At 48.1% G+C, this 22,519-nt stretch overlaps 7 protein-coding genes across 7 annotated transcripts; 3 read left to right on the top strand and 4 right to left on the bottom strand.

The window, feature by feature from the left end:
- The first annotated feature begins 374 nt into the window (after positions 1 to 374).
- Positions 375 to 3,139, top strand: HD556DRAFT_1290784 (allantoate permease). The gene is made up of 19 exons (XM_041299385.1): positions 375 to 738; positions 788 to 923; positions 975 to 1,051; positions 1,103 to 1,145; positions 1,195 to 1,264; positions 1,319 to 1,333; positions 1,385 to 1,416; positions 1,466 to 1,601; positions 1,651 to 1,668; positions 1,723 to 1,876; positions 1,931 to 2,016; positions 2,067 to 2,135; positions 2,188 to 2,383; positions 2,437 to 2,465; positions 2,522 to 2,540; positions 2,588 to 2,655; positions 2,705 to 2,766; positions 2,829 to 2,959; positions 3,022 to 3,139. The coding sequence occupies exons 1-19, from the start codon at positions 412 to 414 to the stop codon at positions 3,091 to 3,093; spliced, it is 1,740 nt and encodes a 579-aa protein (XP_041161204.1). The 5' UTR covers positions 375 to 411; the 3' UTR covers positions 3,094 to 3,139.
- Positions 3,140 to 6,072: 2,933 nt separating this feature from the next.
- HD556DRAFT_380258 (uncharacterized protein) lies at positions 6,073 to 7,218 on the bottom strand. Its single transcript, XM_041310438.1, has 2 exons — positions 6,529 to 7,218; positions 6,073 to 6,479 (listed from the first exon to the last, which is right to left on the bottom strand). Exons 1-2 carry the CDS (start codon positions 7,018 to 7,020, stop codon positions 6,183 to 6,185), a joined length of 789 nt encoding a protein of 262 aa, XP_041161205.1. The 5' UTR covers positions 7,021 to 7,218; the 3' UTR covers positions 6,073 to 6,182.
- Positions 7,219 to 7,569: 351 nt separating this feature from the next.
- Positions 7,570 to 10,454, top strand: HD556DRAFT_1442179 (uncharacterized protein; the record flags this gene model as incomplete). The annotated part of the gene is made up of 9 exons (XM_041306419.1): positions 7,570 to 7,918; positions 7,995 to 8,261; positions 8,312 to 8,353; positions 8,403 to 8,679; positions 8,733 to 9,369; positions 9,420 to 9,505; positions 9,561 to 10,112; positions 10,165 to 10,273; positions 10,323 to 10,454. 9 exons carry the CDS (start codon positions 7,570 to 7,572, stop codon positions 10,452 to 10,454), a joined length of 2,451 nt encoding a protein of 816 aa, XP_041161206.1.
- A 70-nt stretch (positions 10,455 to 10,524) lies between these two features.
- HD556DRAFT_380307 (uncharacterized protein) lies at positions 10,525 to 11,367 on the bottom strand. The gene is made up of 3 exons (XM_041310439.1): positions 11,317 to 11,367; positions 11,030 to 11,261; positions 10,525 to 10,970 (listed from the first exon to the last, which is right to left on the bottom strand). The coding sequence occupies exons 2-3, from the start codon at positions 11,134 to 11,136 to the stop codon at positions 10,625 to 10,627; spliced, it is 453 nt and encodes a 150-aa protein (XP_041161207.1). The 5' UTR covers positions 11,137 to 11,261; positions 11,317 to 11,367; the 3' UTR covers positions 10,525 to 10,624.
- A 1,162-nt stretch (positions 11,368 to 12,529) lies between these two features.
- HD556DRAFT_1364683 (fatty acid desaturase-domain-containing protein) lies at positions 12,530 to 14,189 on the bottom strand. The gene is made up of 5 exons (XM_041302747.1): positions 14,056 to 14,189; positions 13,531 to 14,009; positions 13,360 to 13,472; positions 13,029 to 13,308; positions 12,530 to 12,979 (listed from the first exon to the last, which is right to left on the bottom strand). Exons 1-5 carry the CDS (start codon positions 14,096 to 14,098, stop codon positions 12,737 to 12,739), a joined length of 1,158 nt encoding a protein of 385 aa, XP_041161208.1. The 5' UTR covers positions 14,099 to 14,189; the 3' UTR covers positions 12,530 to 12,736.
- A 3,133-nt stretch (positions 14,190 to 17,322) lies between these two features.
- Positions 17,323 to 19,609, top strand: HD556DRAFT_1472637 (MFS general substrate transporter; the record flags this gene model as incomplete). The annotated part of the gene is made up of 9 exons (XM_041308468.1): positions 17,323 to 17,493; positions 17,547 to 17,613; positions 17,669 to 17,802; positions 17,857 to 17,963; positions 18,010 to 18,680; positions 18,737 to 18,828; positions 18,889 to 19,022; positions 19,070 to 19,202; positions 19,255 to 19,609. The coding sequence occupies 9 exons, from the start codon at positions 17,323 to 17,325 to the stop codon at positions 19,399 to 19,401; spliced, it is 1,656 nt and encodes a 551-aa protein (XP_041161209.1). The 3' UTR covers positions 19,402 to 19,609.
- A 1,348-nt stretch (positions 19,610 to 20,957) lies between these two features.
- On the bottom strand, positions 20,958 to 22,442 carry HD556DRAFT_1431675 (uncharacterized protein; the record flags this gene model as incomplete). The annotated part of the gene is made up of 7 exons (XM_041305036.1): positions 20,958 to 21,096; positions 21,149 to 21,388; positions 21,435 to 21,469; positions 21,521 to 21,916; positions 21,967 to 22,109; positions 22,162 to 22,207; positions 22,272 to 22,442. The coding sequence occupies 7 exons, from the start codon at positions 22,440 to 22,442 to the stop codon at positions 20,958 to 20,960; spliced, it is 1,170 nt and encodes a 389-aa protein (XP_041161210.1).
- Positions 22,443 to 22,519: the final 77 nt, after the last annotated feature.

A 22,519-nucleotide genomic window follows, 5' to 3' on the forward strand; every position in this document is an offset into this window, starting at 1 on the left:
ACAGTTCAACTTATTTTTCCTTACCTCTGCCACTTTATGTCGCACACCATATGCATCATGACATCTTTAGTCACATCCCTGTCGGTGTGCAGCCACTTTAGGACGTGGGGATTCATAAACGTAAACGACAAGTCGCTCGTTGAGTACAGTAGGATAAACAAACGGTTTCTGCGAGTACCGATTCAATAGGCGGCGAACGCTCTGGGGATGCGCTGCATTTCCGTCCCAACCGATAACAAATTTGCAGGTAGTTCTGCCTATTGTTAGAACGGGATTGATCAGGAATGTAATGTCCCTCGCACAATTCCGCGTTACATGCGAGTGGAGATAGTTGGTGGCTCAGCCGTGCCTGTCCTGAGTACTTTTATTGCGATTCTTCTTCCCCTATACTCGCTCCTTTTCCTCATCGAGATGACGAACTCTGTGAGTGCTACCCCAGAGCAGCAAACCCCGATGACGGACGGCCTTCATCGGTCCGTCTCTTTACTGTCTTCTGTTGAGAAAAGAAGTTCTTCTTTACCCACTGATAACCTGGTGGATGAGGCAGAGGAACAATTCTCATGGACAACGGCCATCTTTCGTCGAAAGCGGATTGTCCACCCTGACCCTGGTGCAACTGCGACTAAACGCTCTGTTTTTGATGACCCTGACCTTGCCCCGCACTATTGGCCCAAGAAGGATTACGAGAATCTCCACAGATTCGATCCAACCGCTCGTTGGACGTATAGAGAGGAAAAGGTCAGTTTTTATACTTATCGTGATTTAACTCATGTTAAGTGGGAGGAAGGCCCTGGTCCGCAAGTTGGATTGGAAGATTATGCTTACGGCAGCTATAGGATTTGCCGCCTTGAACTTGGACAGGAGCAACATCAACCAGGCAAACTCGGACTCTTTTTTGCAGGATCTTGGATTGACTACAGACGGCAAGTTTTTTTCGATTGCCATCTGAATAATATGCTAACTTGGTCATCCAGACTTCAACCTCGGCAATACTGTATTCAAGTTGGCATTTTTATGCGCAGAACTACCGTCACAGCTTGTCTCGAAGCGAGTACGTGCATTCACTGTAGATGGTTTCGTGTGACTTATGGTCGTATTGAAGATTGGACCGGATCGCTGGATACCAACGCAAATGTGCCTCTGGAGTATGTAACAGAACAACTGTATCAAACCGTTCTTATCGATAGGCCATAGGTTTCGTGTCTCTGTCACAATTCTGGTTGACCGGTAGGGCCTCGTTCTTGGTCTGCCGAGCGCTTCTTGGGTAATATCATGTAATTACTGTCCCAAAGCTTCTTTTACTGACTAGTCAATTCAGCGTTTTGCAAGGCGGGTAAGTCCAACTCCTGCGTGCGCTCGAGTGTACTTCGTTTATATTCCCCAGCTATATCCCTGACCTGATATTATATCTATCTTGTGTGTCATTTCCTTTCACCTCGTCTTATATTACTGACCTTTCGGACAGATTTTTACACGAAGACGGAGCTACCCGTCCGCCTCGCACTGTTCTGGATGACCATGAACCTTTGCGCCATCATTGCTAGTTTTATAGCCTATGGCACACTTCATATGGATGGTGTGGCTGGCGCTGCTGGATGGCGGTTAGTAAAAGTTTGATCCTCATTTCGCAAAAACCTGACTTGATCCAAGATGGCTGTTCATGATTGAGTACGCACATTTCTTTCCAATGACATAAGACGCGCTAACTCGACCCTCTCACAGGGGAATCCTCACTCTCCTTATAGGAGTTTTATCTTTTTTCCGCATGCCTGCATCGCCAACGCAGACCAAGACATGGTTCCGGCCAAACGGTTGGTTCACGGAAAGAGAAGAAATCATTATGGTCAACCGAGTACTTCGGGATGATCCCACTAAGGTAAGTAGTCATGTCCCAGTCTCGTTAGACGCTGTGACTAATTTACTCCCTCAGGGTGACATGCACAACCGCGAGGGCCTTACACTGCGTCGCCTGTGGACAGCAATGTGTGATTATGACCTTTGGCCGATTTACATCCTGTACGCCGTTCCCCTAATCTTTGTAAGAGTTAGACACTCATGAAACATAGCGGCCTCATGTTTGGCATCCCGAACACTCCCCCCTCGACATATCTCACCTTACTACTTAGGGACATCGGGTAGGTATCACGAGTATTCCTTCGTTTGACACACTCAAGGCCAGGAACACAGATTCAATACATTTGACACCAACCTCCTTACGATACCCTCTCAGGCTTTCGGAATTATCACCATGTTTGTGATCACACTTGTCTCAGAGTTCGTCAACGAGCGTACTATTGTATCGATGATGGAAGACCTCTGGACGTTGCCTTTCCTCGTTGCACTCTATGCATTACCTAGCAGCCCCAACCCTTGGGTTTTTTTTGTGAGTAACAGATTTCGCGCAGCGCATCATTCGCCGCTTATTCAACTGTTCAGGCTGTGGTGACCGGTCTGTTGTCATATCCGTAAGTCCGAACTTGTCAGCATTAGTGAACCATTCTTGACATCCTTGTGTTACCAGATATACCCATCCAATCCAGGTACTGCTTAAAACGATCCTCGAGCAAAATACTTATCTCTTGTTCAGGTGGGGTGGTGCTCTCGTAACGCCGGGGCAGTGGCGAGTCGAACAGTCAACGCGTCGTTATACAACATGTGTGGATTCCCCCATTTTCAAACTGGAGATATACTCACTTTCTGCTAGGTTCGTGCAAGCGAGTGGGATCATATCCGCGCAGATCTACGTAGCCAGCGATGCTCCCAGATGTATGTCACTCCTCGTTTCCTTTCCCAGGCAACATAATCGTCATACTCATCCCCTCGCGCAGATCGACACGGCAACGAGATCCTCATCATCATTTGCTGCATCAACATCTGTTTTCTGTACCCAGGTACAAAAGCATACTACATCTGGCGTAACCGACAACGAGCTAAGATTTGGGATGCGATGACGACAGAGGTGAGTTCATTGTGGACTTTCTGAAGAGCAGGGGCTCTGGCGCTAAAGACTTTACATGATAGGAACGTGCACACTATCTGAGCACGACCAAGGATGTTGGGAACAGAAGACTTGATTTCCGTTTTGCGCATTGAAGATATGTTCAATTATGCAGCTTTAATCAATTCTGCTTTCGACTTGTGAGTCTTGCATTGAGAACACGAGTTAAGAGGAGCGCGATATCCTCGACACTTGAGCTCGAGTGTCCACCGAAAAAACAGTTGTATCAGTATCCCCAGCTGAAATCGGGTTCAAATCGGGGTACAAAATAGTACAGATCGCTACAGGAGAAATAAATTGAGACACGCGGCACGTGTCAAGATGGCACAGGTCCGAGCGGTCTTGCGTCGCCTGTCGCTGTCTCTCTTACGGAAGGGGTGTCAAAGTGGTACTGCCTGAGCTGGTACTTGCTCCCCCACTCAGCCCAGGTTGGCGGGAAGAGATGCATCCGCTTGTAAGATTTGAGCAAGGCAAACCTGATCATCCTTTTCTAAAATCTGATGCATGACCGTCTATAGTGAGCTGATACGCGGCATGGGCATTGGGCCCTGCAGGCTAGCGCTAACCGCTCACCAGAAAATATTAGTATTTGATTGTGTTTATACCTTGCGAACTGGTGTTCGCGATTTTCCTTTTTTGATATGTAAGTAGTGACGCCTTCCCTCCGCAGACCGTGTACACCATGTAAATTCGCCACAGCGCTTCGGGCATCCCAGGACCCTCTGTGGTTTACTTGTTCGCCTTACACGATCTCTTTCACGCCTACGACGCGTCCGACAGGGATGCGAGTGCCCTCGAGAATGGTCAAAACTCTTCAACCTGCTGCTGATTGGTCCATGCTGAAATGGCTTCTTCGATCTCACCTTGCCGTGCGGCGTGATGGTGACTGCGAGCATACGACGTTCTTATGAGGTATTCACGGCCTACTATGGTATGTATAAGTTGTGTGTAGGGCGAGGTGGGCGTTGATAATAATGGGAGGCAGTGGTAGGCGTTACTAGTGGGACTAGTATGCGACGAACCTGATGGTCCACCGACCTGTGTGAAAATTGAACATGATTCAAACGGACACGCAGTGAGCCCCCCACCTTATCTTTACGGTCGTACTCCTGAACTATACTTTCCATTAGATTCAACAGTAAGCAGGTAGGCGGAGTCGGGATTGGCGGCTTGCCGCCGCTACGATTTGATCTGATACATCCCCTTCACTCCTCAGATCCTCCACTCCTCCCTCAAGCTGTCCGCTACTCCTCGCTGTTTGTCCTCTGTCCTCTCTATCTTCTATTCTCCCTTCGACATCTTCGTTTTGTCTCCGCCTTCCCTTCTTGAAAGTATCAGATTCTTCCAAAAATTTAACCATTGCTGTGATTCCGAATCCTATCTCCGCACCCGTGATTTCGCTGAGTATAAGCTGGCGAGATACCTCGCGTAGGTGAATACGGATGCATGACGAGAGTTACGACTTCGAAAATTTTGGCGGGACGACGCTGTCTCAACTTTCGGTTCTCGATAACAAGAATTGGAAACCCAGTTCAAGTCTGGGTCAATGTTATCGGCCCATCAACTTCGAAGTTCAATTAAGCTGTTGCCTACCCAGGATAGCCGCATGACGGCTGATCATAAAGTGCTCCAACCTGAGGGTGTGGTTGCCACGATTTGTGCAGGGCCTCAGCCCGAGCATCCCTCAATGTGCCTCATTGAAGCCCAAGGGCGATCAGGTGGTGACCGATTCAATACTTCATCTCGGGGCATGGTCTCTGAAGGTGAGGCTCACTGCGCCCTTGAGGTACCAGTGGGTCGTTACTTCGCTTTTCAACTACCCACTTAAGAGGATGACAGGCCGACCCTACTTGGTGGCAAGGGGTATTCGATCTTTCCAGTGGGTTCCCCCGTCCTTGAATTTTGTAGCATCCCACTTACTACTACACGTCGAATGGCAGTTCGTTCTTGGTGAACCCTTGCTGATATCCAGTGGATTGAATTGGCGCGAATGCTGGTTTACAGGCGACAGCTTTCGCTCGCATCTTGTCGACAGGCGGGGTACTCAATTGTCTTTGCGGACTGGTTCTCCACTCATCTTCGTCATCTGACCACTCTCGTCGGATGGGGAGGAGCTAACGTTTGAACCAGGGTTTAATTCTGGTGTTACTGCCACCACTTGAAGTAATGCTTGTGACCCCTTCTTCAAGTTTCTCTCAGCGATTACTTCAGCCTTCGTTTCGACACGTTACATTACATATCGATGCAAACCTCTTTGTAATCCGTTCTTGGAACTGTTCGACGCGCATTCTATTGCAGTGATAATCAAAGACATCTTGGTGTTGCAGTTTCTCGTCGCGCTTGACGCATACCCCGACAATCCTAGCCCTTGTGAGTAATGCGCTTGCACGCAGCACACCATCCACAGTCTACTCAACTGTCCAGGCCGTTCTGACAGGTCTGTTGTCGTATCAGTAAGCCTGAACTCTTCATATACTTTGCAAGCATTTTTGACATTTTCGTGTTGCCACATGTATTCATCCAACCTAGGTTCGGCAGCCAGACCGATCCTTCGGCGAAACACTCTTATTTCTGGCGGAACGGTGCCCGCGTAATACCGGAGTAGCACCAAGTTACACGATCAACGCATCTATACGATGTGTGGTAGACATCCTTGAATATCGAGAATACTCATCCCCACCTTCCGTGGGTTCGTGCAAGCTCGGAATCATACCTCGATCTAAGCGGCCGATAATGCTCCGAGGAACGTGCTGCTCAGCCAATTTCTCGTCGTCGTCAGCCCTTGTGTCCGGCCATGATTACACGCTCGACAATCGGCTAAGATACCAGAGGTTAACCACAGTGGCTAAGGCGCCGACACTAAGGGATGCAACAAACCCGCCACAACTGTCGTTTGGGATTTTGCCGCAGGCAGGAACAACGAGAGGCAGAGAGCGGCACGTTAACTTAGCCATTGTTTGGTAAGACTAAGAATATTGAACAACGAAAGAATGATTTTATGAATACACTAGCGCAAAGTGTGAAAAGTCCCATAGTATTCAATAGCCATGAAAAACAAACGTTGATTGATAGAGAGAAACAAAAAATCTAATAAGTCCATGATAATGTCCATAGCAAGATAATGCTAATAAAGAATTGTCCATGATGCGAACTGCTACGAATCTAAAAAGCCCAAACTATTGAATTAGTTGCAAGCACCCAAATCCTTCCAAGTTCCGGAAGCATCGCCAGGGCTGTTACTCTCGGTCCACTGCGTGGAAATCCAGAGTTGACCATTGAAGGTTACTTTTGAACCCCCATTGTAGGCGGTGGACTTGTTCCAACCAGGGATTCCGGTGCAATCAACTTTGTTGCTGATCGGTTGGTTGCAAATCCCGTTGAGAGTCCACTCGGCGGCGGCGGACTCGGGGTTGTTGTTATAACTCCACTGATTGGCGGTCCACAATTGGTTGTTGAAGATCACCTGAGCGCCTGCACTATACTGAGCGGGATGTGAGCGAAGGGAAAACTGAGACGTAGACACAACTTACTGCGAGATTAACCTGCCATGGCTGGACACCATTACACGACGCTGACGGCACGGATGGAGAGGGGGCCTTGTTGGGCTGACCAGAAGGTATCACAGACGTCGAGGGCGTTGGCAAGGTAGTAGGCGGGATAGGGATAGAGGACGGAATAGTAGTGGGATGCGTAAAAGTGATAGAGGGCGGAGGTGTGGTAGAAGTCGTAGGTGAGGAAGTAGGTGTACTGGAGGTGGTAGGCGTGGAGGAGGTGGTCGGCGTGGAAGAGTTGGTCGGCGTGGAGGAGGTGATAGGCTTGGAGGATGTGGTAGGCGTGGTGGAAGACCACGACGTAGTGGTGGGCGTGGACATAGTGGTGGGCGTGATGGTAGGCGTGACAGTGGGAGTTAGAGTACCAGCCTGAGGATCACGAACATTGTTGCCCCTTGGGAAGACCACGGCGCTGGTGGGTGCCAAAGTTGCAGCGAGGACGAATGCGACACTAATGAATTTGGAGAACATGATGAATTGATAAGAATTGAGAGTGAGTTGATTGTGAGTTGATGAGTTGAGTTGATTGAGGATATTTGGAAAATCTGTGGTCCTTTTATACTTTCCAGCGATGAATTTGAGGACGTCATCCTAGTGCCTTGGCGGAACTCTGGTGGAGCCCGAAGGCAATTCAGTTGACGTTGAATGAATTGGTTACCCCTAATCGGATGTCTCAGATCGAGGATATCCGACTCGGTTGGAAATTCTTCTTATAGACTTGATTATGTAATCATATTTGTGTCCGCGGAAATAAATTTAAAATTTTCCAAGGCAATATTCTTATTGCAAGAGAACTTACTGAGAACTCATCATAGCCTATCATCATATGCCAGTCAGTACTGACAAGTTGCTGCCAAGGCCGGCCATGGAGAGAACACGAATTGTCACACTCACGTGCTATCGAAGCCACTCGTCGTCACACTTACTCACAAAGATAAACATGTGACATGGCAACAGCGACGATATGATACAGATAAGTATACCATTAGCTGGATTGTCATCCATCTTCATGGTACTGGTATGTCAGATCCACGCGATCGAGTACCTCCTCCCCCTCGCATCGTCAAGAGTGCTCGGAAATTCACTGATCCGAGGCTTGATAATACTACAAGACCAAGTACCAGCGTTGCTACAAAATCTGTCAGCTTCAGGCCCGGCGGTCGCATCGCAGCAGGCCCCCCCGCAACTGATCCAAGGCTCGATAATCCTACAAGGGTTGTTGCTACAAAAACTGCCACAAATGATGTCAGGCCAGGCAATCGTCTCGGAGCAGTAGTTCAACCTGCAACTGCTGACGCAAGGATGGATGCTCATACTAGAAACCAAGGGTTGAACGCGAGACAAATCAGTACAAATCTATCAAGACCTGGTAAGCGACTCAAACTAGCCGATGATGAATGAATGAATGACATTATCGCTTTCATCAAATGCTACTCGTATCGTAGCTATTCACGAACCTCTGCAGCAAAATGATGTTGCTGCCAGGGTTCCAAAGAAAGTTACTTTCAATATTGAAGATTTTCCACTACCCGTGGAGCGGCGTCCTGTCGCTCGTAACAGGGCTGCGCAGAAATCTGCACGGTTCGCTCCAGGTCTTGGTTCATCTGCTGCCTCAGAGAGAAGAGAGGAACTTCCGTCTCAATCAACTTCCTTCTTTCCCGAGAGATCTTCCAAACTTGGTGCAGCAAGGAACTCGAAGTCGTCGGCAGATGGTACGTACAATAAGCACATCCTCAACAACCTTACGCCTCATGTCGACTAGTCTCACGCAGGGGCCTTGGTAGACAGTCAAACAACAATGCACGTAAGCGTATCAAAATTATATCATCAGCACCGTGCTCAATGTTTCTTAGTTGATCAGCGCCGTGCCACTAAATCGCAGCAAATGCGCCTTCACATACATACCGAGTCATTTTCTGGAAAATATGCGCGAAAGTTTGAAGGCACACGCAGCAGAACACATTCACGCGTACCTCGTATGTCCAGTGCAAATAGGGATGTCAGACAGGGCCATCTTTCTGACAGCTCAAGTGAACATAGCAGCGGGAGTGCAAACTATGTCGATGTCGGTTTAAAGTTATCCAAATTGAGCAGGGGTAAATCTTCAGGCAATTCTGTCGAGATTGCCAGGTGAGTCTTGACTGATGGCAACCGTCGAGTACCGCCTGACAGTGTTTATGTAGAGAGATAGGTGTTCAGGTGAAAGCAGCTAGAAAGCTTCAATTTGGACGCAAAACAACCAAAGTTCCACCCGAGATACAGCGTTCCGTCACCCCCACAAATTCCCATAGCAGCGAATCATCCGACAATGACGAATCTACGATACCCGCTCCTGCGGGCGAGGATAGCGAGGAACTGGAATATGTGGACCTTGGTATCATCCCTCACAACATTACTCGCGAGCAAACCGAATCATCCTCAGAATCTGACGTTACAGAAAGGGATGAAACACCTACGGATATTCCTTCAGATACTCTTATCGAGGCTTTGGAAAACATTTCACTGACGACCATCCGGCTAGCAAAATTACGCCGTCTTCCCTTCATGCTACGAAACCTCCGCAAAGGGTTTCTCAGTCGATGCAAGTCCCTTGGAATCGATCCATCTCCCAGTATTCCACCTTCTAAACCTGTCACGGTCATATACAAGTGCCTAGCGCAAATCGCTGAAGATAGATCTCTAAAACGACAGGAGACTCGGACGACAATGACTGATTGGAAGTGTCCACTTTGCGAACTTCACGGAGTATTTCCCACGCAGGAAATCCTCCACGCTCATCTCCAGCGGGACCATTTAGGAGTAGGTTTCTTGTGGGATATGGTAGGTTATATGCAGCAACGGAAGATCGAAAGCTCAGCAAACTTGTGCAGGATAACTATACTCTGTGGGTAGAACTTCCACTGACAAGACATGCTGCATTACCAGTTGCGTTGCCTGCCAGTAGGCATGTTCCACTGTAAGTTTTTTCTATGCCCACTCCTTGAACATCAGCGATGATGGCTGCTTCACAGATTGCCCCATGAACGTGCGATGACGACAACTTCGACAAGGACTGCTTCGACAGAGATAACCGACTTTTCATCCAATTTTCACGATGGCGAATACACTCCAGCGACCACACTGTCTCCATCACGAAATACCTCCGTGGCATCTCAACCTTTTCTTGACGCAGATAAACTCGACATCAAACCAAAGTGGCATTACCCGATACTTCGTACAGGTTCACTGGCATTGTCGGCTACACGCAGTATTTCTGTAACGTCTCGCACGCTGTCTCGTGCATCTTCCAGTCATGCTTCTGGAAGGCCAACGCCCCCTCCCCAATCTGATCCCCTAGGGCCTGCAGCGCAGTATCCTTACCTACTCGAGTCGGATGGCATCTATTCATGCCGCGTGGGCGGTCCCCGACTATACGATCTTCTAAACACACTACCACTGGATGAGTTTGGTGTCCTCGCATGGGTCATCCTCGATAGAGAAGAAGATATCTTCGAGATCGACGACGTGAGAGATGAAGACAAGGTCATGCAGGCGCTCTGGTTTCGCTGGATATTTCTAAATCGGTACGTTCAACTCAACAACGTGAAGATCTGACATATGCCAACGGGGTGTCAGGAACAAATTTGTCGCGGAATTTTTCAAAGGAACGGAGACGTTCATCAACGATAATTGGAAGATGATAGATCGAGCTGCTGGAGTCGCCGCTTTGAGGACGTGGCTTCTCGTACGTGCGGATGTGTGAATTTGTTGCATGTTCTGACGGTGGTTGATAGGTTCTCAGCATCAATAACTTTTTGTTGACTTCGGATGTCGTGGTACTCTTGCGTCATTATCGAAAGTTGACAGGTAAGAAACATTGGTATGATGATAACCATGCAACCCCGAATGAGGTTGCACCTGTATGATATCCCTGGTGCAGCACGGGCTACCTCTACCGTGAAGTGCACAAACTGCGATTTTTGATTGTTTATCGTCCGTTGGGGCGGGCCCTGTATTAAACAATACCTACAGTACGTACCGTATCTATTGATTCCTATTTTGTACGTGGTGGTGTGACTGCTTTAATGGTAATGGTTCAAGCAAGAGTGCGAGAACGGAGACACCAACTGAAGGTAAATGGTAAGGAATGACAGATCAGTGAGCGAGCTTCGCTATCGTTCCTGAACACTATCTGTGGCTTCTTTGAGGCCATCACATCAAGATCAAGCTTAAGGAGTGTGATCAGATTCAAAGTACCATGTATCCGCTCTTTAATTCCTGAATCCTTACAACAACTGACCGTTGGTTCCATTGATAAGCCCATACGAAGCGGTGCAGGCTGGGATAGCATTGTTGTAAGGGTTATTCGGTGCTTCACATTTCGCGTTGGCTCCCGCTCCCGAGAAGCAGATCTCGCTAGGGCCATCTGCGAGTGCCCAACCCTGGCATTTCCGAAAGATCGGTGAGTGTGCATGCACCGCTGCGAAAGACAGTTACTTACGGTCGATGCACTGTATGAGCAGTTATTCCACGTTCCCGGATTTGCAACAGAAGGGTAAGTGCATGTGATAGTATCGCCTGAGCACGTCCAGAAGTTGATGCATGCATCTCCTTGCTCGATACTGATCCGCTCGTAATCGCAATTAGGACAGGCAATGCATTCTGCACTAACGAGTCCTGTGCCGAGCGCAAGGAGCAAGGAAACGGCCAGTACAAAAAGAACCATGGTTGCACTGGCGCGTTCACTGTTAGATCTAGCAGCAAGGGGATCGCGCAACGAAAACGTACGCGGTGAAGTTTCAATTGCCTAGTAAATCTTTGGCTGGACAGTCGCTCTTATATGCAAGTTGCTTCAGGCACGATTGGGGATGCGGTGAGATCCCATAAATCTCGCGTTCGGTGTCATATGATCCGCGGTGTGGGTCTGTTCGAACGACATCAGTGTGATTACTTCCAAAGCGTACGTGTTGCTCACCGACTGAATTTTATCGCACCATTTCACATGCATTTCCGATGACCACAAAGCAGGTATCCAGCAAATACACGACCGACAAGACCAGCCCACCGGTGGCCGCCAACTTGAACAATGACCATAAAGTTTTGTCACACCGTTTCACATGCATTTCCAGTTTCCACGACGCAGATATCCAGCAACTACACAATCTTAATCAACAAGACCAGCCCGCCGGTGGCGGCTAACTCGAACATGGAATATAATTTATAAATACTCACATGTACTAGTACTAGTATTTGCAAGTCAAATCACCGGAACAGTCGTTTGCTCACAATTGGTGTGATCAAACTGTGGCTAAGTCTTGTTTTCCAGGAAGGGCCAAGCAAGCGTCATCCTGCTCGCCCTCGTCAAGTGAACGGTCGTTGGACTCCAAGTTGGAGTCTGAGAGTTCGATGATCTCAGGAAGTGTGGAATTTAGCCGGTCTCTATGCAAACTGGATGCGGACTTGTGTCATGTTAGTGGGTTGGTCGAATTCAGGAAGTGCCGGGAACTTGGAAGTCTGTTACCCACCTCACGATGTCGCTATTCCATCCCCACCAAGATCTTTACCTCCATCTCTGATCCCTGCGAGTCTCTCACGTTTGCCTGCCTGCCTACTACTTCCTCCGTGTTTGCCTATTTGCTACTCGCCTGCTGGCACCATGTCATTGTCTGCAGCTCCCAGTCTACGGCAGTAATGTCTTCCATCCAAGGGACTGAAACCACGATGGCAAGTTGAAAATGATGGAGAGATTGGCATGATGGTGGTTAAAATAGATGGCGGGATGCGTGGTGGTGGCTGACGTAGACGGCAGGTGCCAGTTGCAATGATGCAAGACAACAGACCAAACAGTCAGACCTTTGACCGCCCGGAACCTTGTCCTCTCAAACGTTGCCCAGTGTGTCCCCAGGCTTTGGAAATTGGCGCAGAGTCTGGACTCTGCGGCGACTCCATGAGCCGCTTCTGTTTGTATCGTCGACTAGGGTTAGGGTTTACGCCAAAAAAAGTTCGGCGTTATCCAGAAGGCTAGAGAGTGAACTACTGCCAAACAAAACTGGGTGGTAGACAAGTACTGGACATATGCCACTCTAAAGACAACCATTAAATAGAAGGCTAATACCGAGCTACATTCCTTCCTGCAAAACCATTTGATTGTCGTATGGCGATGTATATACAGCGTCCATTAAGAAAGCACCTAAATGTCAGTCAACCTTCACTCCCGATCACTGCTTGAGCTTGAGCTGGGACTCTCATGCTTCTGCTTGCTATTCTTGGCCAACCTCTTAGCGCGTGCGAAGATGCCGACCTCCTTGTCTCGAATAAAGTTCACGATGACCATTGGCCAGCTGGGATGTGATGGAAGAATGTCATAGAACTCTGGTGCCAGTGCTCGCAATGCTGGAAGACGCGTCCATGGTATAGAGGGGAAGTCATGATGCTCGTTGTGATAGCCAACCTGCGCAACATAATTAACGTAGGCGAAAAAACGGTACAAAATAACGTACGTTGTAAGCCAGGATGTTCAGGGGACCATAATAGCTATAGGTCTCCTGATTGAGACCATCCCATACATAATGTTCGGCGATGAAATGGCCTGCGCATGGATGTAGACTTCCGGCAAAGAAGCTTGAGAAGAGCAGGTATAGCAGGGGGCGAATGCCGAAAGTATGCACCAGGATATAATCCAAGAGAAGCTGCACAATCACATTGTACAAATGCCATCGGGTGGGCGTCTGCATTTTGACAAAGCCAGGTCTTAGGGCGTAAAAGAATATCTGAAACGTCCTAATATGTGCGTGAGTTAAGCTACATGCTTAGATGTGACACCGAACTCACGCGAAAAATGTCTTTCCAAGAACGTTGTTGAGACAAAGCAGTTCAAAATTTGTGGGCAGATCGGTATCTATCCCATCCTCTCCAAGATGTTTGTGGTGTTCTATGTGGTATTTCTAGGAACATCCGCAGTGCCTGTCAGTCAACGTTTGCTCACACACGCGCGTTACACACCTTGAACGCGGCGAAATAGGGTACACCGATGGGCAAGTTCGCGAAAACGGCCAGGGCCTTGTTCGCATTAATGCCCTTGAATGCTAAGTTATGCGTAATCTCATGAATGGCGAGGAAAAGATTCTGGTTGGTTGTGCCGCCTACAGCATACGCGAGGAACAAAAAGCGGAAAGAGAGCGGATGGGTATGTCGGAGATATATGGCAAGGTAGAGCTGCAGTGACACGACAGCCAGTACGACATATTTTGTGAGAGGCTCGTACCCCATGAGCTTGGTAACTTCAGGGTGCGCTTTCATAATGGCCATACGTCGTGAGCGGTGAGGTTCCTCTGTCATTATCCACAAAAAATCTGTGGGGTCTTGCGGTGGACCTGGGTAAGATACGCCATCATCTTGTTCAGAAGGGGAAACAACGGTTGTCCGACGTAGAGAACGTTTCCCTTCCGTAAAAGATTCAGCACCACCGAAGTAGCTAAAGTCTAGCGAAAAATCAGCTGGTCCAAGGCGACTTAAAAATTGAATTACCAATTTCGGACCCCGTTCCTTTGCAAACTGATTGTGCTGCCATGGAGCCTCTCCAGGCTTTGTCGGTCTACTGCGAACGAACGTAATGTAAGGCGGTCAGTGCCCTAGCGAATATTTAACAGTGAAGTTTCGACCACGAATTTCGAATTTGATTAATGAAGCTAGCTCGGCATCCGCCGGTTATGATCGGGAGCAATTGCGCAGTATCTCACACGGCGAGGCAAACTCAGGCTGGCAGAGCCACACTCACTATATTCTTGGCCCGACTCGTCTGATATCTAGGACGTGCTACAACGAGCGACTTTCATCGATATTGGCCCTGGTTTGTTATCAAGGACTATCACGTTATGCATGTCGACCACGAACGCAAGAAGTACTGTGTGGGATCGTGTCACATAATACTTTTGCGTGTTACCCATTTGAAGGTGGCGAGGGAAGCTTAGAGCTGCGCTCACTATTCTTGGCCAATGGGTCATGGCCTGATATCAAAAATCCAGGGCGTGCCGGTCCTCCGAGACGAGTGGCTGTCTCACACTTTCATTTCTTAAGCCTGAATTTCTTCCAAGGAGCTCGTTAAGCAGATGTGTCTTGCAAGTATGTCCGTAAATTCGATTGGCTTGAAATCCTGTCCATGCTAATCAGGGAACTAGTATAGGTGCATTCTCAAAGAAGCCAGCGGTCCAGGATTCCATGGTGTGCGATTCGGTCCTGAGTGAACGTGAGCTTCTGGAGATCTATTCATAGTTGGCCACACACATGCGACGCCGGGCATGCCATCATTGCACGTTTTACAACTTTACCCCCACTTCGCTGGAGCGCTCGTGATGATAACTTGTGGTTTTTCTGATGAAGTTCGTGTTACAATCTGTACAAACACGTCAATCCTGCAAAATTTCGAACGCTCGATCCCGGCTGCATCATGATATGCTGGTTAGGAGGCAGATGAAATGTGCCTCCACCAAAGGCGAACATAGCATTGCAGCGCCCATATGACCTCGGACCCATATTCCTCAACCCTGAAATCATTCATTGTTCACTATTATCGTGTTGCCTCCAACTCCTGATCACGAAACCTTGAACTACGCAATCAAATATCCTCTATGCTTTGAACTTCCAGAAAGCCCAACTGGTGAGGCTATCGAGGCTCATGTGGCGAAAATCTGTCGTCGCATTAGAGTATCTTCCTAACATCTACGTTGGGTATCAGATCTGACAGAGTTTCTCCCAGCACAACCGTAAGACGAGAGGTCATGCGCACGGGGGAGGCCCACATCAGGCAGGCGCTATTCAACGCTTAGAAGCAGAAGGAATGCAGAGAGAAAATTACTACTGACGAGTTTCGAAGACTCGGTACGATGTCTTTCACTATCCCACGTCCCCTGGCCTAACTGTACCCTTGATTTTTTTAGCCTCATGAAATATTTTATGAAGGCTGCGCTGGTGGTGCAGGAAGAGCCCAGGGTGGAGCACGTGGCTTTTGTGGATGGTCCGACTCCCGAGCACATCAAGGGTATGAGCGCAGAAGTTGCCCTTATTGGCGATCGATTTAGATCATGTTCGAACCCGGTGGCCTTTACGATTATCGGGGCATCAGCCATCCAGTGATCGTTACTGAAGACCAGTTGAGACGCTTTATCACACATATGTGGTTTACATGGATGCGAGTCGGTTCGGGATATTGCGAGAGGAAGGTGGCAGGAATTTCCTTCTTTGCCACAGACCCTATCTGCAAGTTTCTGGAGCGATGAAACCTTTTTAATGATTCCACTGAGATAGAGTCTAAGAGCGATAGTGAGAACGGAAGGTATGGATATCATGGCACTCTAAGAATGAGATTTCCCACCTATTGTCCTGTGCAGTTAGTTTGTCGGATCTCTTCCGCCACTCTTTCTGTAGCTTGACATCCCTCTGTCATGGATGATCAGCGACTGGAATTGGTGATCAAACCACGCCAGAGGACGTGAACTATACGTATGCGTTTGACGGTTCCAGAACTTCACTGATTAACCCTAGGCGGAATCTTGAGGTAGGCTAATTCAATATTCTGCCTTGAATACGACTTTACTTCTCTCCTAGACTCGTGACCACTCCCCTTACAAACACTTTATTTTTGAAGTGCTGAGGGGACGGCATACTTCAACTCTTGTAAGGCGGCCGTCCACGAGATCAGCTCTCTTTCTAGGCTCGGGACCAGTTCGGCTTATATCATGATAACCATGAAATTCTCCACCTCTCAAAGACGTATATCAGACTGGTCACGAGCCTACTCTCTTACAATTCGACAAAAACTGCACAAAAATACACACTGGATTATCGATTAGACATTGACACGAAACTACGGCGATAACAGGGAATGGACTATTATTATTTTATTTCCATCATACATAAATGCTATTTGCAGACCAGCAGTCAAAATTGCAGAAACAGGACTTACCACGATTCGTGACATTACAGGAACTTGAAGTAGGCTACCATCGGTGCGATTCAGTCAAGCAAGACTTCCATTTTACGTAAGCCAGTGTACTTCTCCTTCGCTTCAACATGTTCATGTTAACGTTCATCGGCGCATCAAACCCACGCGTTAATGGATGACAAAGTGACGATTTGGGTACTGAGTACTGAGGAACTTGGGGCATGCAGCAGGTAAAGCTATATATTGTTTTCATTTCGGCGCAGTTGGCTGTGGCTATCATCAACATTCTCATTTTTCTCTTGGTTGCAGGACTTATACTTTGACTCAGAAAGGTCGTGGTGACTCCAAGTTCGGACTTTCTGAGCCGAAGACACCTCAATTTTTTTCCCTCGGAATACATTACAAAGGTCAGAAGATTGGAGCACGGTCACTTGATGCATGATGTATGTCAGGATGATTGTTGACTTGTATAGTCAGCTCCTCATATTATTAGTTCGACTTCACCTCCCACTGACCGGGCATCCGAAATTCCGTGGCAAGGCAGATCTAGCTTTTGATAATTGCAATCTAAAATGTAAATCTCACGAACCTGAGCAGGTCGTTTGGCTTTGGGGCCTTCCTCGGGTGGCCATTATCTGAAACGAAGATAACGTTGAGCTTTTATGCCATGCCACCCTCATCGGCCACATTGTCCGACAGACTATAGTTGGTGGAGCTCTCCCATTCAGTGTGTTCTTATCATCGACACTGGAAAAACAATGTTCGCTTTCTGGCGCTCATGTTATCCATAAACCATCTATAAAATCATACACTGTCATATTATTGTCGACTCGTGCATCGGACATTTTGCCCCCATGTCAGGAAGCCGGAGTACGGACTTGTCACCTATAGAGATCCGCGTGGAATCTCACACTGATACCCAGCTGCACTCCCCCAGTTCAATATTGTCAGATGAACCCACTAAGCTCGATATAGAGCATGCCGTGGTTGAGGATGATCCTCGATTATGGTCAAACACGAAGAAGGTGAGTCCATATATCCCAACATGCAGGTAGGAACTGATCGAACACAACTGTAGACTGCTGTATTGTTCATTATATCTGGAGCCGCAATGTTTGCGGGTCTGGCGGCGAATATACAAAACCGTAGGTTGCACGTGATCTTATTGTATCCAATATCGGTTGAACGGCCACGGAACAGCTGCCAATGCTGAAATAGAGCAGCAACTACACGCCAGCAGCGGAGATATCAGCCTGAGTTTATCTCTGTTCATTCTCATTCAAGGCAATTTTCCTGTCATTTGGAGTGCGATTGGCGAAATAAAGGGCCGTAAGGTTTATATTTATAGCTGCCTTTAGAGCGTCGTTTGCTAATATGACTGAGCCCAGCTCGTGTACCTTCTATCCACTGCACTTTTTATAATCGGATCTGCAATTGTGGCCATGTCAAAAACTATTGGTTTAGTAATTGGCATGCGAATTGTGCAAGCCTCAGGGTGAGACAGTTCCTCAATCCCTCGTGTCTGTGCTCACTTTGAGAAGGTCGAGCGCAGTTTTCGCTATGGGAGCTGCCACTCTGGCTGATATATACGAGCCACATCAACGAGGTACGATGATGGGCGTCTACTATTCTGCACCTCTCCTCGGTCCCTCGTTAGGACCAATATTTGGTGGTGCACTCACGCAGGGCTTCAGCTGGCGGGCGGTTTTCTGGTTCTTAGTCATCTGGGGAGGCGTAATCTTTTCGGCATTCCTTTTCTTGTTCAAGGACACCTTCAGGAAGGAGAGGAGTGTGACTTATCAGAACGTATTGAATTCAAGACTCGGGGAGCAGCAGTCATCGGAAGCAAAGGACGAGTTGCGAAATATTTCGGAGTCAAAAGTGGATGGAGAAAACAAGACGACTTCGAAAGATATCGAAGCACAACGACCAGTCATATCATCAGCCATTCAAGACGTAAAACTGTCCATAGCTGATGTCAACCCTCTCCCTGCATACCTCTCGGTTGTCGGCCGCAAGAACAACGTTCCTATCTTGATAGCATCAGGTGCGTGGCCTCATTTCTTACTAAAAACTATTTTATGCCTTCTTGCGTTAGGCTTCACACTTGGGCTGACCTTTAGTATTGCGTATACATCCGCAAGAACACTGTCGATGTATTATCATTATGATGCATTGATGACCGGCCTTGTTTTGCTTGCCTTCGGCGTTGGTGAGTGTATTCCATGCAAAGTGGGAACACATACCTGACGCATCTACTTATCCCAGGCAGCGTAACGGGCAGCATATCGGGTGGTCGTTGGTCCGATCGGACGCTTACTCGGCTAAAAGCCGCGAACGGAGGGATCAGCTTTGCAGAGGTGAATTTTGAACCATTATCTCTAGTTCTAGCTCAGCATATAACTGAAAAATTCATGCAGATGCGCCTCGAGAGCACGAAAATTGCCATGTTGTGGTTACCTCTGTCTGTGATTGGATACGCCTGGGTGTGTCAAGAACAAGTCAATATCGCTGCTGTGTGTGTTATGCTGTACCTCATTGGATTTTTAACCGCGTACGTTCACTGCGTTTTATATTGTATTTGGCTCTCATCCACGATAGATGGATCTACACAATCACACTGGCATACATTGTCGATGCAAACACTGGTCGCTCATCAATGGCAGTAGCAGCGAATAGTTCTGTCCGTGGTCTATTTGCTTTTGTCGCCGCCGAGATTGCGGTTCCTTTACAAGTGAGTCAAGGTCATAACAGTTTGCAGAAGGCTGAATCTGAGGTTGGTTTAGGATACTATTGGCGACGGTGGTCTGTATACTATTTGGGCAGGAGTGATGGTCGTCGTTGAGTGCATGATTCTGCTGGTGTTATACAAAGGCAGGAAGTGGAGAGAGGCCAGTGTTGAGCGGGAGAAGCAGATATTGGATGCCAAATAAACGATCGCGGGCCCTGATTGGTTGAGGATAGGAGTCTGTGCCTTTCGGAAATATTACGTAATTGATCAGATTGGCTGGACCCAGTTCCAACCAGTTACCACACATCCCTCCGTCAAGAGTCCAAATGTATAAATTACCTTGTACACCTGGAGACTTGGTCCGAGGATGGGCTCCGCGCCGACTGCTATCTCCAACATTGTTGCCTTGTCCTCCGTGAGTCGCGCCTTCTTGCCCTCTTTCTATTGCCTTCAAGCTTCATTTAAGTCATCCCCTCTACTCAAATACTGCATCGCATCCAAAGTTTTATCGCATGTCGTCTGGCGTCAGCGTTACCAGCTCAGCACAGTCGAATATGCTTAGGTTCTTTGTGGATGCCTCGACTTCTTTTGGAATTGGCTTCTTAGCCGATGGCTACTGGCTCTGTTGGCGCTTGCTCCCAGGGTGGAAGTCAGATGGACGTGACATCGGATGGGCAGAGATGGTGGCCGTTGACCTCGGTCTTCGCGCTCTTATTCACTCCGGCCTTCGCGATGTCCTTATCCGCTTCTTCTCCGACAATCAGGGTGTGGTGGGTGCCATCAGAGCCGGTCGTTCTCGTAGCCCCGTGCAGAATGATATCCTACGTAGGCTATCAGCATTCACTCTCGACCACGGTATATGTTTTTCTGTCGAGTGGGTCAAATCGGCAGATAACTTATCAGACGGTATCTCGAGGGGCGTCTTTCCTCACTCCAAACCGCGTTCTGGCCGCCCTCCGCCTCTTCCTGGATACCTCAAGCCCTTCGTAAAGCTCGTTTAGTATCTTGTGCATGTCGTGTTACGAACCTCGTTCAGCGCTGTTATTTTCATTTATTCGAACGTTCCTCGATTCTTGTAACACCTCGTAATTTCTCATGCCACCAGTATTTCAGCCTGTGATCATGTCTTGTCACATTCAAGTTGTTCGGCCATATGTTGGTCCCTTCTATTTGAATGACAATTGTGTCATACAATATTCCAATTCAAGAAGAACGCAGAGGTTGTCGTTACCGGTGATCAGCTGGTGAAATTTGGGTTTTGTTTATAGCTGGTTCAGCCGATTCCATCCGGTGGTCCTTGCTCAAGCGCTCAGCGCTCATGTACTATAAATCCGTAAGTAGCTTACACTGATTCGAGTTGGTTTCGATCAATTTGCTGTAGATAAAAATAACATGGTGCTCGCCGATCTCGCAGAAGGAAGTTCTCTTCTCTGCCACGGGCACCGCCTGTAGGTGAGTTTCGGAAGCGGTGCCGATTTTTCCAGGATTCTACAGCGGCGGAGAGCGATGACGACGGTAAAACATATCATTTAATTGATCATCACCATAGTTTCTGACCCACGTACGATAGAAGATTTTGATCGAGCCTAAAAGGTTTGAAGTCGTCCACCAAATTTTTGATCCGGACATATGAAACGCGCCTGGCCAAGTATACACACTTCAGATATTGCTTACTTGTGTCATTGTACCCTTATATCTATACATTTGCTTTCGCCTTCCCATGCGTTGCTACTACAATAGGCAGCCTTTCATAAGACCTCAGTTTCCTGGATTCCCAGATGGATGACCGACGCATATGTCTGCATTTGTCGGAGCGCCGCTCGTGAGAGCACCCTCCAGTAAGTCCAATGCCATGCTTGCTGAGCCCCATGATGACAAGAAGCCATAACCAGAGTGTCTAGATATGCGCACGTAATTAGGGCAGTATGTGCCAGTGTGGTGTCACTCACCCGTAGTTATACACAACAGGCACTTTACCTCGCGCGGGCGCATCAAACCACTCGACTTCGATTCTGATCCCACCCTTTCTTCCAGGGCGCAGACCGCAACCTGGCTCAATAATGATGGAACGGAGGTCCTCGACAGTGGGGTCGCGGTCAACACGTGTCTGTGGGGGTGCAAGCTCTGGAGTGAGCTGCAGGGCCCGCGCAAGAATGTCCTCGGTTACTTCAGGACGCGGAACTGGATACCTGTAATAGTTGAGAATTCGACCAAAATATGATTTGAGAGAACTACCAGTCATTGGGTACTCTCGTGCCGCCGCACAGCACCTATATAAAACAGTCAGAAAACATATCTTGTATGGCTTTCAGAAAGCGCACATCGCCATTGCTTCTTGGCATGGTATAAGTGTACGTCCCGTCAGCCTCAGTCATAGTCCTCCCGAACTTGATCCAAGGAGCTCTAAGTAGCACAGTTTGCCCACGAATTGGATATACGTCATTGTCTTCAACGCCTCCTAGGCTGCGAGCGCCAAGACCGGCGCAGACAACAATGGCATCAACGTCACGGTACGAGTGGGCACCTGTGTACGGACTGGTTCCTCGCTCAAGAAGTTGACTGATGTGCTGCAGGGACACGCGTATGATAGTCCCGTTTTTCGCAAGGAAAGAGGACAGAAGCCAGTTAAGGTAGGCTGGAGTATTCATAGTGACTGTACTGAATGAGAAGCCTATCTTTGCTGGACCACGAAGTTCATTCGTATCTAAATATTTGAACTGATGCGAGTCAGAGAATGACAGTCATGAATGCGAGTCTGTGTCCATACATCTGGCATATAATGAAGCCATTCAGCATCGGTGAGGTCGTCTCCGCGATATTCAGTTTGGGTGTGCCGCAAGAAACAACCCTCGGCTGCACCACCTGGTTCTGATAACTTCCATAATGCATGGAAGGTATCTTGATCAAGTTCTGTACGACTAGGGTGTGACATGTTTATTCATGGAGTCAAAAAGCAGCATACTTCGCTGTCTTTGATCATCATAAGCATGGCTGACATGGTGTGCACCCTATGGATCCATCAGCGTTACACTAGCCCCAATCTTGAACATGTCCAATAAGATAACTGCTTACCGCCCAGTGACTAGTGTACCTGCTTGATTTTGGATCTGTGGGGAATGTCTCAGCGACGATGGTGACACGATAGGTGCCCTGTTCCTGGATTTTTAACGCTGTGGTGAGGCCGACGACGCCTGCACCAATAACGATAATCTCTTTGGCCTGGTTATCGTTAGATAGCGCCATGTGCAACGTGCATGTCAAGGACTTGAGTCACTTGACTCATTGAAATGTATTGGGATTACGTCAGCCAACCTTTTTCT

Source organism: Suillus plorans (assembly GCF_016647745.1).
Source record: "Suillus plorans strain S12 chromosome Unknown HD556scaffold_22, whole genome shotgun sequence".
NCBI classification, from domain to species: domain Eukaryota; kingdom Fungi; phylum Basidiomycota; class Agaricomycetes; order Boletales; family Suillaceae; genus Suillus; species Suillus plorans.

Excerpts from the sequence above, each read along its gene's own strand:
- HD556DRAFT_1290784 (XM_041299385.1), top strand. The coding sequence starts at position 412 with ATGACGAACTCTGTGAGTGCTACCCCAGAGCAGCAAACCCCGATGACG. Across the intron at positions 1,052-1,102 it reads CACAGCTTGTCTCGAAGCGA|ATTGGACCGGATCGCTGGAT; the intron begins GTACGTGCATTC and ends GTCGTATTGAAG. Across the intron at positions 2,656-2,704 it reads AACGCGTCGTTATACAACAT|GTTCGTGCAAGCGAGTGGGA; the intron begins GTGTGGATTCCC and ends ACTTTCTGCTAG.
- HD556DRAFT_380258 (XM_041310438.1), bottom strand. The coding sequence starts at position 7,020 with ATGTTCTCCAAATTCATTAGTGTCGCATTCGTCCTCGCTGCAACTTTG. Across the intron at positions 6,480-6,528 it reads CATGGCAGGTTAATCTCGCA|TATAGTGCAGGCGCTCAGGT; the intron begins GTAAGTTGTGTC and ends CATCCCGCTCAG.
- HD556DRAFT_380307 (XM_041310439.1), bottom strand. The coding sequence starts at position 11,136 with ATGCATGCATCAACTTCTGGACGTGCTCAGGCGATACTATCACATGCA. Across the intron at positions 10,971-11,029 it reads GCTCATACAGTGCATCGACC|GGTTGGGCACTCGCAGATGG; the intron begins GTAAGTAACTGT and ends CGGAAATGCCAG.
- HD556DRAFT_1364683 (XM_041302747.1), bottom strand. The coding sequence starts at position 14,098 with ATGGCAGCACAATCAGTTTGCAAAGGAACGGGGTCCGAAATTG. Across the intron at positions 14,010-14,055 it reads AGGAACGGGGTCCGAAATTG|ACTTTAGCTACTTCGGTGGT; the intron begins GTAATTCAATTT and ends ATTTTTCGCTAG. Across the intron at positions 13,473-13,530 it reads CCTATTTCGCCGCGTTCAAG|AAATACCACATAGAACACCA; the intron begins GTGTGTAACGCG and ends GGATGTTCCTAG.